The sequence below is a fragment of the Gopherus evgoodei genome, chromosome 6, assembly GCF_007399415.2.
Source record: "Gopherus evgoodei ecotype Sinaloan lineage chromosome 6, rGopEvg1_v1.p, whole genome shotgun sequence".
NCBI classification, from domain to species: domain Eukaryota; kingdom Metazoa; phylum Chordata; order Testudines; family Testudinidae; genus Gopherus; species Gopherus evgoodei.
This window is the reverse complement of record NC_044327.1, coordinates 75,408,192-75,421,220: the sequence shown is the minus strand read 5'-3', so window position 1 is coordinate 75,421,220 and position 13,029 is coordinate 75,408,192. Positions and strand designations below refer to the sequence as shown.

Sequence of the window (13,029 nt, the reverse complement as noted above, 5' to 3'; positions counted from 1 at the left end):
TCATCAATTACTCAGGATTTAAAGCACCAGGTAGCAGATCTCCATCGTTTCAGTAACCTGAGGATTTGCTAGCAGGATGGAGGTGGTCAATATGGCCACGTTTCCGACACAGTATTCTTTGATAAACAGGGAAAGTAATGTCAGCCATTCTGCTCAACACTGGGAGCTGAAATGGTAGAGGCTAATTTCTGGCTGTCAACTGCCCAGTAACAGACCAGACACTTTTGTAGTCTTCCAAGTGCTGAAAGATAAAAAAACACTTATAAAATGCAGAGGTGAAACAGGACTGCTGATCTTCAAGTGAAATCTAGAGAGTGCTGCCATGACACTGTGGTGCTTAGAACATTATTCTTTGGGGGATTTTTAATTACTTTAATAAGAAAAAGTTACATTTCTTGTAGCTGAACACCACACACACACACTTTTCCTAAATTTAAACACACATTTTAAACATACACAGCAAGGTACTCAACAAATGTGAAGATAAGTACTACTGGTAGGTACATTACCACTGCTTTTAGATAAGTTTACAAAGCTGCCTTCAGTGTTTGTACCTCATTACTTTTGGGCTAAAAGAAAGTAAGCCCCCCCAAAAACTTCCAAGTTAAAGCTTCCAACGGCACTTTCAAATTCTGACAAGGTCTCTCTCTCACACACTCATTCTACACTACCCACATACCATTTAAACAGCAATGTCTTTGCAGCATCCACTTTATTCTGTTTGTACTCCAATATTGCAAGGGCTGTCAAGATATGGGCTTTGTCTTGTTCAGATTTGGCAAGAGATAAGGCTGTCTCATAGGCTGGGAATATTAAATTAAGATAAGAATTTAGAAAAGCAACTAAGATTTAAAAGCATTCTGGAATGACAAGCTACAGACATGTATATGCACTATGAGAGTCTTTAGTTATATGATCACATACGTTTTTCCCTACTGGACCTGCACCACATTCAGTGCACAGGTTGGACACAAAGGGGCAGAATTAAGGTTGCACAAGCACGTGCAACTGTAAATCTGGAATTTCCTAACTTTTGAGAGTTTGACTTTGAAACCTAAATAAATTTTCATGTGTAATGAATGCTAAAAATTGTTGAAACGTGATAAAGGAACATCTAAGAAAGGAATACATTCTCTTCAGGGCCGGCTCTAGCCATTTCACCGCCCCAAGCACGGCAGCACACCGTGGGGGGCGCTCTGCTGCTCGCGCGGCTCCGGTGGAGGTCCGCAGGAGGTCCACCGAAGCCGCAGGACCAGCGGACCCTCCGCAGGGACGCCTGCGGATGCTCCACCGGAGCCGCAGGACCAGCGGACCCGCCGCAGGGACGCCTGCGGGAGGTCCACCAGAGCCACCTGCCACCCTCCCGGCAACTGGCAGAGTGCCCCCTGCAGCATGCTGCCCCAAGCATGCGCTTGGCACGCTGGGGCCTGGAGCTGGCCCTGATTCTCTTGATGTTTCAAGATTCCCTGACCCAAGCAGCAAAAACCCAATTTTAAAGTTTAGCCTCCACCTTTGTTCATAAAACCTTTACTTCCTTACCCTCTCATACTGGATGTACAGAGTAAGCAAGTACTGGTACTGCCACACTGTTCTGCCTTGAAAATGTCAATTGATATGTAAAAGATATTTTTTCCAGTACACTGTAATAGCTCATGGCAAATTTCTGAGTAGCAGTCTGGTGATTATGATGAATTTTATATGAAAATCTGAAAATTATCTGCCTTTATTATACCCCATACTATCCCAATGCATGCATAAGTTGGGACAGAATTTTTCGTTCAGATGTACAAAGTCAAAAGGGGGTAAGTGTTTATCTAGAAAATGCCATATTCCTTTAGTGTCAGGCCATGTACTGCACCTTTGTTTAAACAGACACTTACCTTTAATGCTGTCTTGTAAAAGCCCTTTCTTGAAGTAAGCTAGTGCAACTCCTACAATGGCATCTAACTCTGCGAGAGGAGTGGACATGTAAGCCTGGATGGCCTTGTCATATTGACCTATGGCACTGGAAAAAAAAAAAAAAAAAAAAAGATATGCCCCAAATCAGCTTTGAACTGCAGTTTTAAGCAGGATCAATTCATAATCTGTACAACCATCAACTAAATTCACTAACACTGTCTTTTAGAAGCCTAGTACATTAAAACGAAAGGGGTGAATTTTGGTTTAAAGAAATGTAGAACTATTAGGGTACCCTCAACCCTTCATTCTAGGTGGAGTCCCAACTTATTGTTAATGTGGATATTTGCAATCCCATTTCACTTACATGAAAGCTTAGAGCCTGTGTTACTAGCTCAGAAATACTATGTTTAGTCAGATTTGCAAAATAAATACAGTTACGGCTTGTTGGAGCTCTCTGATGTGTGTATCAACATATGAGCACACTAATTTTAATTGATCCCCTATATAATCCAGGGAATGATATTATAGTGTGATACAAAGATACTGCCTAGTGATTGCTATGGGGGGGGGGAGGAAGAATAGATTTGGCAATCTTACTATGAATAAGACCATCATAGCAGAAATGCAATAGGACTATTTACTAAAGTTTATTAACAATCTTGGGAACTTTGTACTTGCACAAAAATGTTGCATCGTTTTGAATTCTTTCTGGAAGACCAGAAATGACCACACTCACATACAATACATGCAACATGGAATGAGGACATCATCACAACAGTTAGTGAGTCTTTTTAGTCTACCAAGATCCTCTTAGTCTACCAAGATCCTCTTAGAAAAATAAATATCATGGGAAGATATGACTTCTCTGGGATGATGGCAGTGGTTCTATCACTCATGTTGAGGTCAGAGGTAGGTATTTCCTGCTTAAGAAAGATTTACTTCAAAAACCTTGCTTAACAGAGCTGAAGCCACCACAAAGGAAGCAGGTTGAAAGTGTCCTCTGATGTCAAGATTCTCTCCATCCTATGCCCCTGAGATGGAATCAGAGGACTAGAAGGTACTGATGCTTCTGACTGTTGAGGCAGACATCATAAAGAGTAGCATTATCTATGCAATGGTGCTGTTTATAAGAACTAGTTCAAGTCAGTCAGCATGACCCCAAAGGTCAAAGCAATAGCACAGCTCTGCTACAAGAGCAACCCCATTCCAGGAATACCAGACACAAGATGTCACTCTATGAGGATTTCTCACATAACTTTAGACTCCAATATGGGCAACCTCCTAGAACGGTTGGACACTGATCTCAACAAAAAAATTCTTGCTTTAAAAAGTATTGACAACATACAACAGCTAACTACTCACACTACAAACTGGATTACCTGCAAAAAGAAAGGGAATAAATTCCAAGTCAGATGGCAGGTAGAAAAACAAGAGAGTTTGAGCTTCCTTCTGCGCACTACATAAATAGAGACAAGTAATGCTAAGTTAAACCTAACTGTTGAATTATTATGGGTACAGCTCAGAGCTTAAAGAATGGGAAACTGTGAAAGCAATATAATGAAGGTACAAATAAGATACTGAAGCTCTAAATTTTGTGCTGCATATGATAAAAATGGTTTAAGATTAAAATGAAAGTTAAATATGAATAGCTTATCATCTGCCATAAAGTACCCATTAAATGAAGGATGTGGCCACTCCTTTTTCTGTGGTGGAATTACACAATGTAATACTGTGATACTGCAAGAGGTAACAACTTAAAAAACAAAATAAACACTGCTTACCAGAGTGATCTACCATAATTTTGCATTGATATGTTATACTTCTCTTTATCTTCAGAGTTCTTCAGCAATGAGACCGCCCTTGAAAGTGATCATAAAGAACAAGTAATTCACAAATAAGCCCAAGAGTACAAGCAAATGGTTGTTATACTTTTGCTTATTACTGCCAGTGACTTATCTGCACTGTAAGTGTTTTTCTGTCTCTTTAATAATGGCTTAAAATTACAAACATTTGCTGTGTTCAGTGATCACTACTGCATCCATATTATCCCTACTTTTGGGGAAGAACTGTGGTTCCCTGCAGTAGAGACAAGGCAACGATACTTAGTTTCCAAAATCATATTGAAAGATTCAATATACTGCAAGGTTCTGTGGTAATTTCCATGAAAGGCATTAATTTGCACTTCTTTGAAAAAAAAAGACAGTTACCTTTTTCTGTAACTGGTGTTCTGCGAAATGTGTTCCTCATGTCCATTCAACTTAGGTGTGTGAGCTCGCCACATGTACCAGTGCTGGAAGCTTTCCCTCAGCGGTATCCGTAGGGGACCAGCTCTGGTACCCGCTGGAGTGACACGTGTATGCAGAAGAAGAAGGGTCACCGCTGGTGCCTTCCACCCTCAGTTCCTTCTTGCCGGAAACTTAGACAGTGGGGAAGGAGGACAAGTCATGGAATGGATATGAGCAACACTCTTCAAGAACACTAGTTACGAAAAAAGGTAACTGTCTTTTCTCCAAGTGATTGCTCATGTCCATTCAACTTAGGTGACTCCCAGCAGTACCCCTGGAGGCGGGTAAGGAGTTCATGGACATGTAGATTACAACACAGCTCTGCCAAACCCAGCATCATCCCTGGTCTGCTGCGTGATGGCATAGTGGGCCATGAATGTGTGTACCGAGGACCACGTCATGGCTTTACAGATGTCCCGAGTCAGAACGTGTGCCAGGAAGGCCACCGAGGATGCCTATGCTCTAGTCGAGTGGGCTCTGACAATTGACAGCAGAGGGACTCCCGCTAACTCACAGCGGGTCCGAATGCAAGAGGTGATCCAGTTAGAAATCCTTTGTGTGGACACTGGGAGGCCCTTCATCCTATCAGCTGTAGAGAGGAAAAGCTGAGTCAACTTACGGAAAGGTTTGACAGATAAAGGTAGAAATGCAGAGCCCTTCTTATGCCGAAAGTGTGAAGGCGCCTCTCTTCACTAGTCTCCTGGGGCTCAGGGGAGAAGACCGGAAGAAAGATGTCCTGCCTCATGTGGAAAGCAGATACCACCTTGGAAAGGAAAGCCGGGTGGGGCCGGAGCTGGATCTTGTCCTTATAGAAGGCCACGTACAGAAGTTCTGAGGTCAGGGCTCACAGCTCGGAGACTCACCTCTCTGATGTCACTGCCACCAGGAAAGCTACCCTCCAATGATAAGTGAGATAGGGAGCACAAGGCCAAAGGCTCAAAGGGCAGACCCATGAGCCTGGGGAGAACCAAGTTGAATTCCCACTGAGAGGGTGGGGACCGGATTGAGGAAAGAGCCTCTCGAGGCCTCTAAGGAACCTGACCGTCATGTCATGGGAGAACACAGTCTGTCCCTGGATTGGTGGATGAAAGACCAAAATGGCCGCCAGGTGCACCCTGATAGAGCAGCGCGCTAGGCCCTGCTTCCTCAAATGAAGCAGGTAGTCCAAGATCGACTGCACTGAAGAATGCGAAGGGGAGATGTCCCATTTGGCTGCCCAGTGGGAGAACCTCATCCACTTTGTCAGGAAGGTCTGCCTAGTCGAGGGGTTTCTACTCTTGAGGAGGACCTTCTGGACCCCGTGCCAACAGGCCCATTACTCAGCAAACATCCACGCAGTGAGGTGGAGGGACATAAGGTTGGGAGGCAAGAGTCAGCCGTGATCCTGTGACAGCAGATCCAGTTGGTTTGGCAGGGGGCCAGGACGGATCACTGACAAACTTGATAGTGTCCTAAACCAGAGCTGGCAAGGCCACGCCAGGGTGATCATGATAACCTCTGCCCTGTCCCTCTTGCTTTTTGCTAGGACCTTGCTGACGAGCGGAATTGGAAGGAACGCATACATCAGATTTCCTGCCCACGGCAAGAGGAAGGCATCGGAGAGGGAGCCCTTGCCCAGACCCCATCCAGAGTAAAACCTGTGGCACCTTCTGTTCTGCCTGGTGGTGAAGAAATCCACTTGGTGAGTTCCCCACCTCTGGAAGATCATGTCAGCTATAGCTGGGTGGAGCACCCATTCGTGGTGAGAGGAGAAGTCCCTGCTGAGGTGATCTGCTAGCATATTCTTGGCCCCCAGAAGGTGACACTTCTAGATGGATTCCGTGGTTGATGCATACGTGCCAGAGATGGAGTGCCTCCTGGCAAAGGGCCGAGGATCGCGCTCCACCTTGCCTGTTGATGTAGAACATCGAGGCTGTGTTGTCTGTGAGGACTGTGACCACTCTGCCCAACAGGTGAGGTAGGAAGATCGTGCATGCTCTGTGCACCGCGCTGAGCTCTTTGATGTTTATGCGTAGTGTTGTTTCCTCGGGGGACCACATACCTTGGGTCTGGAGGGTGCCGAGGTGCACCCTGCCCCATCCCAGGTCCGAGGCATCTGAAACCAACTCAACTGAGTGAGGAATACTGACAAAGGCAACTCCTTCCAGGAATTTCCTGGGGTCGGTCCACCATCATAGTAAGGTAAGTACCATCCTGGGGATGGTAGCGATCTTCTCCAGGTGGTCCCTGGACTAGGAGTAGACTGTCGCTAGCCATTGCTGCAAGGGTTACATCTGGAGCCTAGTATGACACACCACGTATGCACATGCCACCATGTGATCTAGTATGCACAGGCAAACCCTGACTGTGGTCAGGGGAAACGCAGACTTCCGCAATGAGGTCTGTCAGTACCCTGAATCTCTCTAGCAGCAGGAATGTCCTGGCGCAGGTCAAGTCGAGCACCGCTCTGCTGAACTCTATACTCTGTACCGGAACTAACATGGATTTGTCATCCTTCACCAACAGGCCGAGGCAACGGCACACAGCTAGCAGCACCGTGATGTCTCCTTGGACCTGGAGTTGCCCTTCACGAGCCAGTCATCGAGGTACAGGAAGATCTGGATACCCCGATGTCTGAGGAAAGCCACCACCACTGACATGCACTTGGTGAATATCTGTGATGCTGTTGGTAGGCCAAATGGGAGGACTGCAAACCGATAGTGGTTGGGACCTACCATGAACCAGAGGAAGCATCCCTGTCCCTCAAAGATGGTGATGTGGAAGTACGCATCTTTCAGATTGAGGGCGGCGTACCAATCTCCCGGATCCAGGGAGGGGATGATGGAAGCCAGGGAGACCATACAAAACTTCAGTTTCGCTAAGTAGAAGTTCAAGCCCCACAGGTCTAGGCTGGTCTGTGGCCCATACATGCCTTTGGGGATTAAAAAGTACCGGGAATAGAACCCCTTGTTCCTGTACTCCTGTCATAAACAGATAGCTAAGGGTTAATGTCTCTTTCACCTGAAGCACCTGACCAGAGGACCAATCAGGAAACCGGATTTTTTCAACTTTGGGTGGAGGGAAGTTTGTGTCTGAGTCTTTGTTTTCTGGCTGCCTGCTTTCTCTGAGCTTTGGAGAAGTAGTTCTGTTTTCTAATCTTCTGTCTCTAAGTGTAAGGACAAAGAAATCAGATAGTAAGTTATATGGTTTCTTTTCTTTGGTATTTGCATGAATATAAGTGCTGGAGTGCTTTGATTTGTATTCTTTTTGAATAAGGCTGTTTATTCAATATTCTTTTAAGCAATCGACCCTGTGTTGTGTCACCTTAATACAGAGAGAACATTTGTATGTATTTTTTCTTTCTTTTTATATAAAGCTTTCTTTTAAGACCTGTTGGAGTTTTTCTTTACTTCAGGGAAATTGAGTCTGTACTCACCACGGAATTGGTGGGAGGAAGAAATCAGGGGAAATCTGTGTGCGTTGGATTTGCTAGCCTGATTTTGCATTCCCTCTGGGGAATAGGAAAGTCCTTTTTGTTTCCAGGACTGGGAACGGAGAGGGGGAGTCACTCTGTTTGGATTCACAGAGCTTGTGTCTGTGTATCTCTCCAGGAGCACCTGGAGGGGGGGAAGGGAAAAAGGATTATTTCCCTTTGTTGTGAGACTCAAGGGATTTGGGTCTTGGGGTCCCCAGGGAAGGGTTTTCAGGGGGACCAGAGTGCCCCAAAACACTCTAATTTTTTGGGTGGTGGCAGCAAGTACCAGGTCCAAGCTGGTAACTAAGCTTGGAGGTTTTCATGCTAACCCCCATATTTTGGACGCTAAGGTCCAGATCTGGGACTAAGGTTATGACAACTCCACAGGAACTACCTCCACCACACCCATCTGTAGTAGACTCTCTACCTCCTGTACGAGAAGATTCTCGTGAGAGGGGTCCCTGAAGAGGGACGGGAAGGGTGGGTCGGAAGGTGGGGTAGAAAGTAACTGAAGGGTGTAACCCTGCGCCACCATATTGAGGACCCATAGGTCTGATGTTATAGACGCCCATGCAGGGAGGAAGCAAGAAAGGCACTTGGCAAACAGAGGGGAGGAAGTATCCAGGGAACAGTCTGGTAGGTCACTCTCAGGTGTACCCTCAAAACAGGCACTTGCCTGTCTGCTTACTGCGGGTCGAGCCAGTCTGGAATGTAGCGGGGGGTTGTAGTCCCTGGATCTTTTGTGGGGAGGCTCCTAGTGAGGGTGGCTTCTCTGGCCCTGAGGCTGCTGTGGCGTAAGCCGCTTGCGGGCAAGGCCGAGGACATACGGGCCCCATGTTTTTAGGGTCATATGGGAATCTTTCAGGGCACAGAGCTTAATGTCCATCTGTTCTGCGAACAGGGCATGCCTGTTGAAAGGGAGGTCTTACATTGACTGCTGAGCCTCCAAGAAAGACCAGAGAGGAGCACCTAGGAAGCCCTGCACAACGAGATGGCCAGTGCTATTGTGGGTGGTGGTGTCCGCAGCATCTGATGCCACCTGGAGAGCTTCTCTGGCTGCAGTCGAGCCCTCATCCAGGATCACCCGGAATTCCTTCCTAGAAGCCTCAGAAAGGACGCTCTCAAACTTGATCATGGCCTGTCACATATTAAAATCATAGCAGCCTAGTAAGGCCTCATGGTTGGTCACCTGCAACTGGAGGATGAATAAACTTTACACCCAAACAAGTCCAGTCTCCTTGAGTCTTTATTCTTAGGGGTAGCCCCTGGTTGACCCTTTCCCTGTGGTTGACCACCTCTACCACTAGGGAATTGGGAGCAGGGTGGGTATAAAAGGTACTCATGGCCTTTGGATGGCACAAAGTACTTGTGCTTTGCCCTCTAGAAGATCGGAGGCAAGGAGGAGGGGGTCTGAGAGGGCATCTGTCATTTTAGCTACCCTCTCATGTAGGGGCAAAGCTACCTTGGCCGGAGCCATGGGGCAGAGAACATTAAAGAGGGAGTCTGCAGGTTCCTGTAACTCCTCCACCTGGAGGCTCAGGTTGGTGACAACCATCTTTAGCAGCTCCTGATGCACCGTAGCATCATCCTGGGCCACTGGTGGAGGGGGCCCTACTATGGCCTCATCTGGCAACAATGAGGAGAAAGCTGGTACCAAGGGGTCCTCCACAACCATAGGTGGTTTGGTGGCTTGCTTGCCCACTTCCTTTTGTGCCTGCAGCTGAGGGCTCTTGGGCTGGAGGGGGATGGGAGAGGGCAGTAGCCAGTCTCTCCGAAGCACTGGGTACCGAGCGGGCAGCCTGAGAGTGCTGAGTGAACCCCCATGGGTTCCATGAGTACCAATGTGCCAACCATGGAGTCTGAGGCCACAGGCCTGGCTGCAGTGCCATCAACGTGATCTTCACTGTAGGTGCTGGAGCCAGTCCCATCATTAAAGAACCTTGCTCTGAACCTGAGCCAGAGCCTGAGTGGTCGCTCCCCTGTGACCAAGATGCGGCTGATTGGTGGCTCTGTCCCAATCGGTACTGGTCACCCCTCCTGGAGTTGGATCTGGCTGACCTCGACAAGCATCTAGATTGGGACCTCGGTGCTTGGTAGATCCGCAACAGCTCTGGGCCGGCGATTTATCCCTCACGCTTAACGAGCGGTACCAGAATGTGAAAAGGGATTGGGAATTAGAGTGGGCTTCGTGTCGTGAAGATGTAGCCGCACATGGTGATGCCGCCTTGGGGGATTGGTGACAGTCCGGGGAATGGTACCGTTGGTCCCTTGACCTGTCCGAAGCGATACCAGTGCTGCGGAGATTCCAGACGCTGACTCAAACTCCTGCCGGGAGGGGGTGGGGGGACATTTACCTCCAGAGGTCTGCACCCAGTTACTGGCGAGCCATGCCTCGAGCCTCTCTGCCCTTGTCCTAGGTCCGGATAGCGGATGGGGCTATGAAGCTTCTGCCTATCGTGCTCAGAAGCATGTCGGCTTTGAGAGGACGTCCACTGCCGAGACGTCCCCTGCAATGGGGAGCACTGCCGGAAAGGTGGAGACTGTAGTGGTCCCAACTCAGGTTTACCCTGGGACCGGGACCTTGCAGGGGCCACAGTGGGCGGCACAGGGAGGAACATAAAGGTCTTGCGCTGCTTGGAGGGCCTCTGGCATGGATGGCACCCGGAGCTGACGAGGACCTCCCCCACGATCCAGGGTGGCCAACGGGGAGTGGGCTGGGCTACACTACTCAACCTGAGCTGGGGCCCAGGATCTGCAAGGGGGTGAAGAGGTGCCTGAGACAGGGCCTTGCTCCACCCCAGACTTTTTCTTTCCGTTGCACCAAACTGGAGACCTTCCTTGCCCCGTCTTCCTGGGCTTTTTGGCTGGAGCCACGGAAGGACCGGTGCCGACTCGTAGACGGTATCAGTGGGGCGCTGTGCACTGAGGTCACAGTACTCGGCAAAGAATCAGAGCACTGCTCAGGCATTGGGGTAAGGGCAGACTCCAACAGGAGCACCTTCAAACCAATGTCACACTTCTTCGTCCTGGGCTTGAAGAACTTGCAGATTTTGCAGTTATCACTAATGTGACCTTCGCCCAAGCACCGTAAACAACTATTATGTGGATTGTTAATGGGTATGGGCCTTTTACAGCCATCACAGGGTTTAAAGCCTGGGAACTAGGGCATGCCTCATCCCGAGGCGAAGTCCCTTTAGGGACCTACTATGTCTCTAACTTAAATAGGGTGAACTAAATTAGAGAAAAAACTATATACTGTAATATTTTCAAGAGGCAAAAGAGTTTGAACGAACAAAAATCAACAGCTTTAGCTAAAACAGCACTAGTTCCGTGCACCATCACTGGCAGCAAGAAGGAACTGAGGGTGGAGGGTGCCAGCGGCACCCTATAGGCCACAGCATACGTGCACCACTCTAGGGGGTGCCAGCCTGTCCCCTGCAGATAATGCTGAGGGAAAAAACTTCCAGCACCAGTGCACATGGCGAGCACACACACCTAAGTTGAATGGACACGAGCAATCATTCAAAGAAGAATGTTCTAGTGAATGAAGAATGCTCAGAAACAGGTATTTTACCTTAGTTTTATACATTCTGACTTACCTTACTGTCTCAATAACAGGGGCTAGAAACAGATCAGACATCCAGTGTCTCCCTTTTAAATATGATTAGTTAAAATGCATTGAGGAAACTGGCAAACAGTGTTTAAGGAAAGAATCAACCCATTTAAGATTTGTCACCGAGTGGTACATTTCAGCACTTAAAATCTATTCAGTGTATAGTTTACCTTTGATAAGCCTTTGTTGCCTGCTTTTTCAGTTGCAGATGTTCATTCAAATAACCCAGCATCGTGAAAGCAGATGCATCATTTTGAATTCTTTCTGAAAGACCAGAAATGACCATACTCTCACACAATGAGCAGTGAAAAATATCAGGGACATATGGTGAAACATATTTCAGCAAGATATATTTTTCAAAGCAACTTGATGAGTTCAAGCTATCAGGTGCTCATTGAGGTCACTGGGAGTCACTTTAGCACCCTTCACAACAACACATGGAAAAAAGCCCACCCCATCTTCAGGCTAGTTCAAGAGAAGATTTTAGTGTTATTGCCCACAAGAACAAGTTCCATTTGACCAAATAGTATATTATTTTAAAATTTCTCAAACTGATACAAATTATTTATTTATTTATTTGTTTTTAAAGAAAATGACATCTGAAGAGGTTCAACTTTTTACAGACTTTAGCAAAATATAAATTGAATATCAAGGTTTTAGCTTCAGTTGTACTGCTCTGAAGTCATGTCTATTAAAATGAAATGAAAAGTATCAACTTGAAACTTCAAGTTGGATGCTAGCAGTTCTCCCTTGAACATAGTAACCCCTCTTTCAATACCTTGTATAAATGAATCTCACTAGAAAAGATTAGGATTCTGTAGTTAGAGTCTCAAAGTTTTATACTGTATGAAAAATTTACCTCAATATTAAGCTACAAAATTGGACATTTTCTTGTCAACAGCACAAGTTCAGTAGTGAAAGTGAGTGTATTACTGGCAACATTCAAGGACAAGTCACGCAAGGCCTTGATTCTACATTCCTTACTCATCTCTTCAGGGAGATTCCTTCTTGAGTAAGGAGAGCCAGAAAGAATTCCATCATATTGGGGTCATATTTTCATTAGGCATAAATTTAACAAAAAACAAAGATACACACGATACATTTTGGTTGTCTGCTTCATTACTCAGAAGAGCCTCCCTAACCACAAAATTTCACGACAAGCTCAATTCTGGCAAAAGTGATTAAGTAATAGCTAAGACACATTCATGCTGAATATGCTTTTCAAACTTTTGACAGATATGAAATTAAGTATTTTAACTTTAAGACGTTACCTACCTGTGTATTTACTCAAAACCACCTGCGCTGCTGGAATAGCATTCATTTGAACAATGTTGTACCGATACAGCTCTGTTTCTCTGTTGGTTTTATCTTGCAGCGTTGAGCATACCCAATGAGCATAGCCTTTTGCTCCCTCAGTCTCAAAAACAAAACAAAACACCACCACACAAGCAGGTATCATTAACTGCTCCACCAACAATATGCAAAAAAAGAAATCTTTCTGTTCTATAGTACACTAATCTTCAATGAAGAGCGGTTAGATGTAACATCAGGTCAGCATTTTCCTTTTACTACTTAACAATTGTGTTTTAGGTTACTGCAACTCCAATTATAATTCTTCTTTTGAATATAAATATAAAAAAGTTTTACCCATTCACAGCAGACAAATTACAAAAGGGACAAAAGCCATCATCATTCGTGTCCATTCTTTTCTACCACATAAGCAAAGTTTGCCTGTGCAGGACACAGCACTTTCTTGGAGGGCTGGTCCAAGACTGAGG

At 46.3% G+C, this 13,029-nt stretch overlaps 1 protein-coding gene across 10 annotated transcripts in view; it reads right to left on the bottom strand.

The window, feature by feature from the left end:
• TTC37 (tetratricopeptide repeat domain 37) overlaps nt 1-13,029 on the bottom strand; it is an 80,316-nt gene that overhangs the window by 22,204 nt on the left and 45,083 nt on the right. For all 10 annotated transcript variants that reach the window (XM_030567065.1, XM_030567066.1, XM_030567067.1 and 7 more), the window contains 5 exons: nt 12,527-12,668; nt 11,422-11,515; nt 3,681-3,758; nt 1,881-2,005; nt 680-803 (listed from right to left, as the gene is read on the bottom strand). In XM_030567065.1, coding sequence (XP_030422925.1) covers nt 680-803; nt 1,881-2,005; nt 3,681-3,758; nt 11,422-11,515; nt 12,527-12,668 — 563 coding nt within the window. The remainder of the gene's footprint in view (nt 1-679; nt 804-1,880; nt 2,006-3,680; nt 3,759-11,421; nt 11,516-12,526; nt 12,669-13,029) is intronic.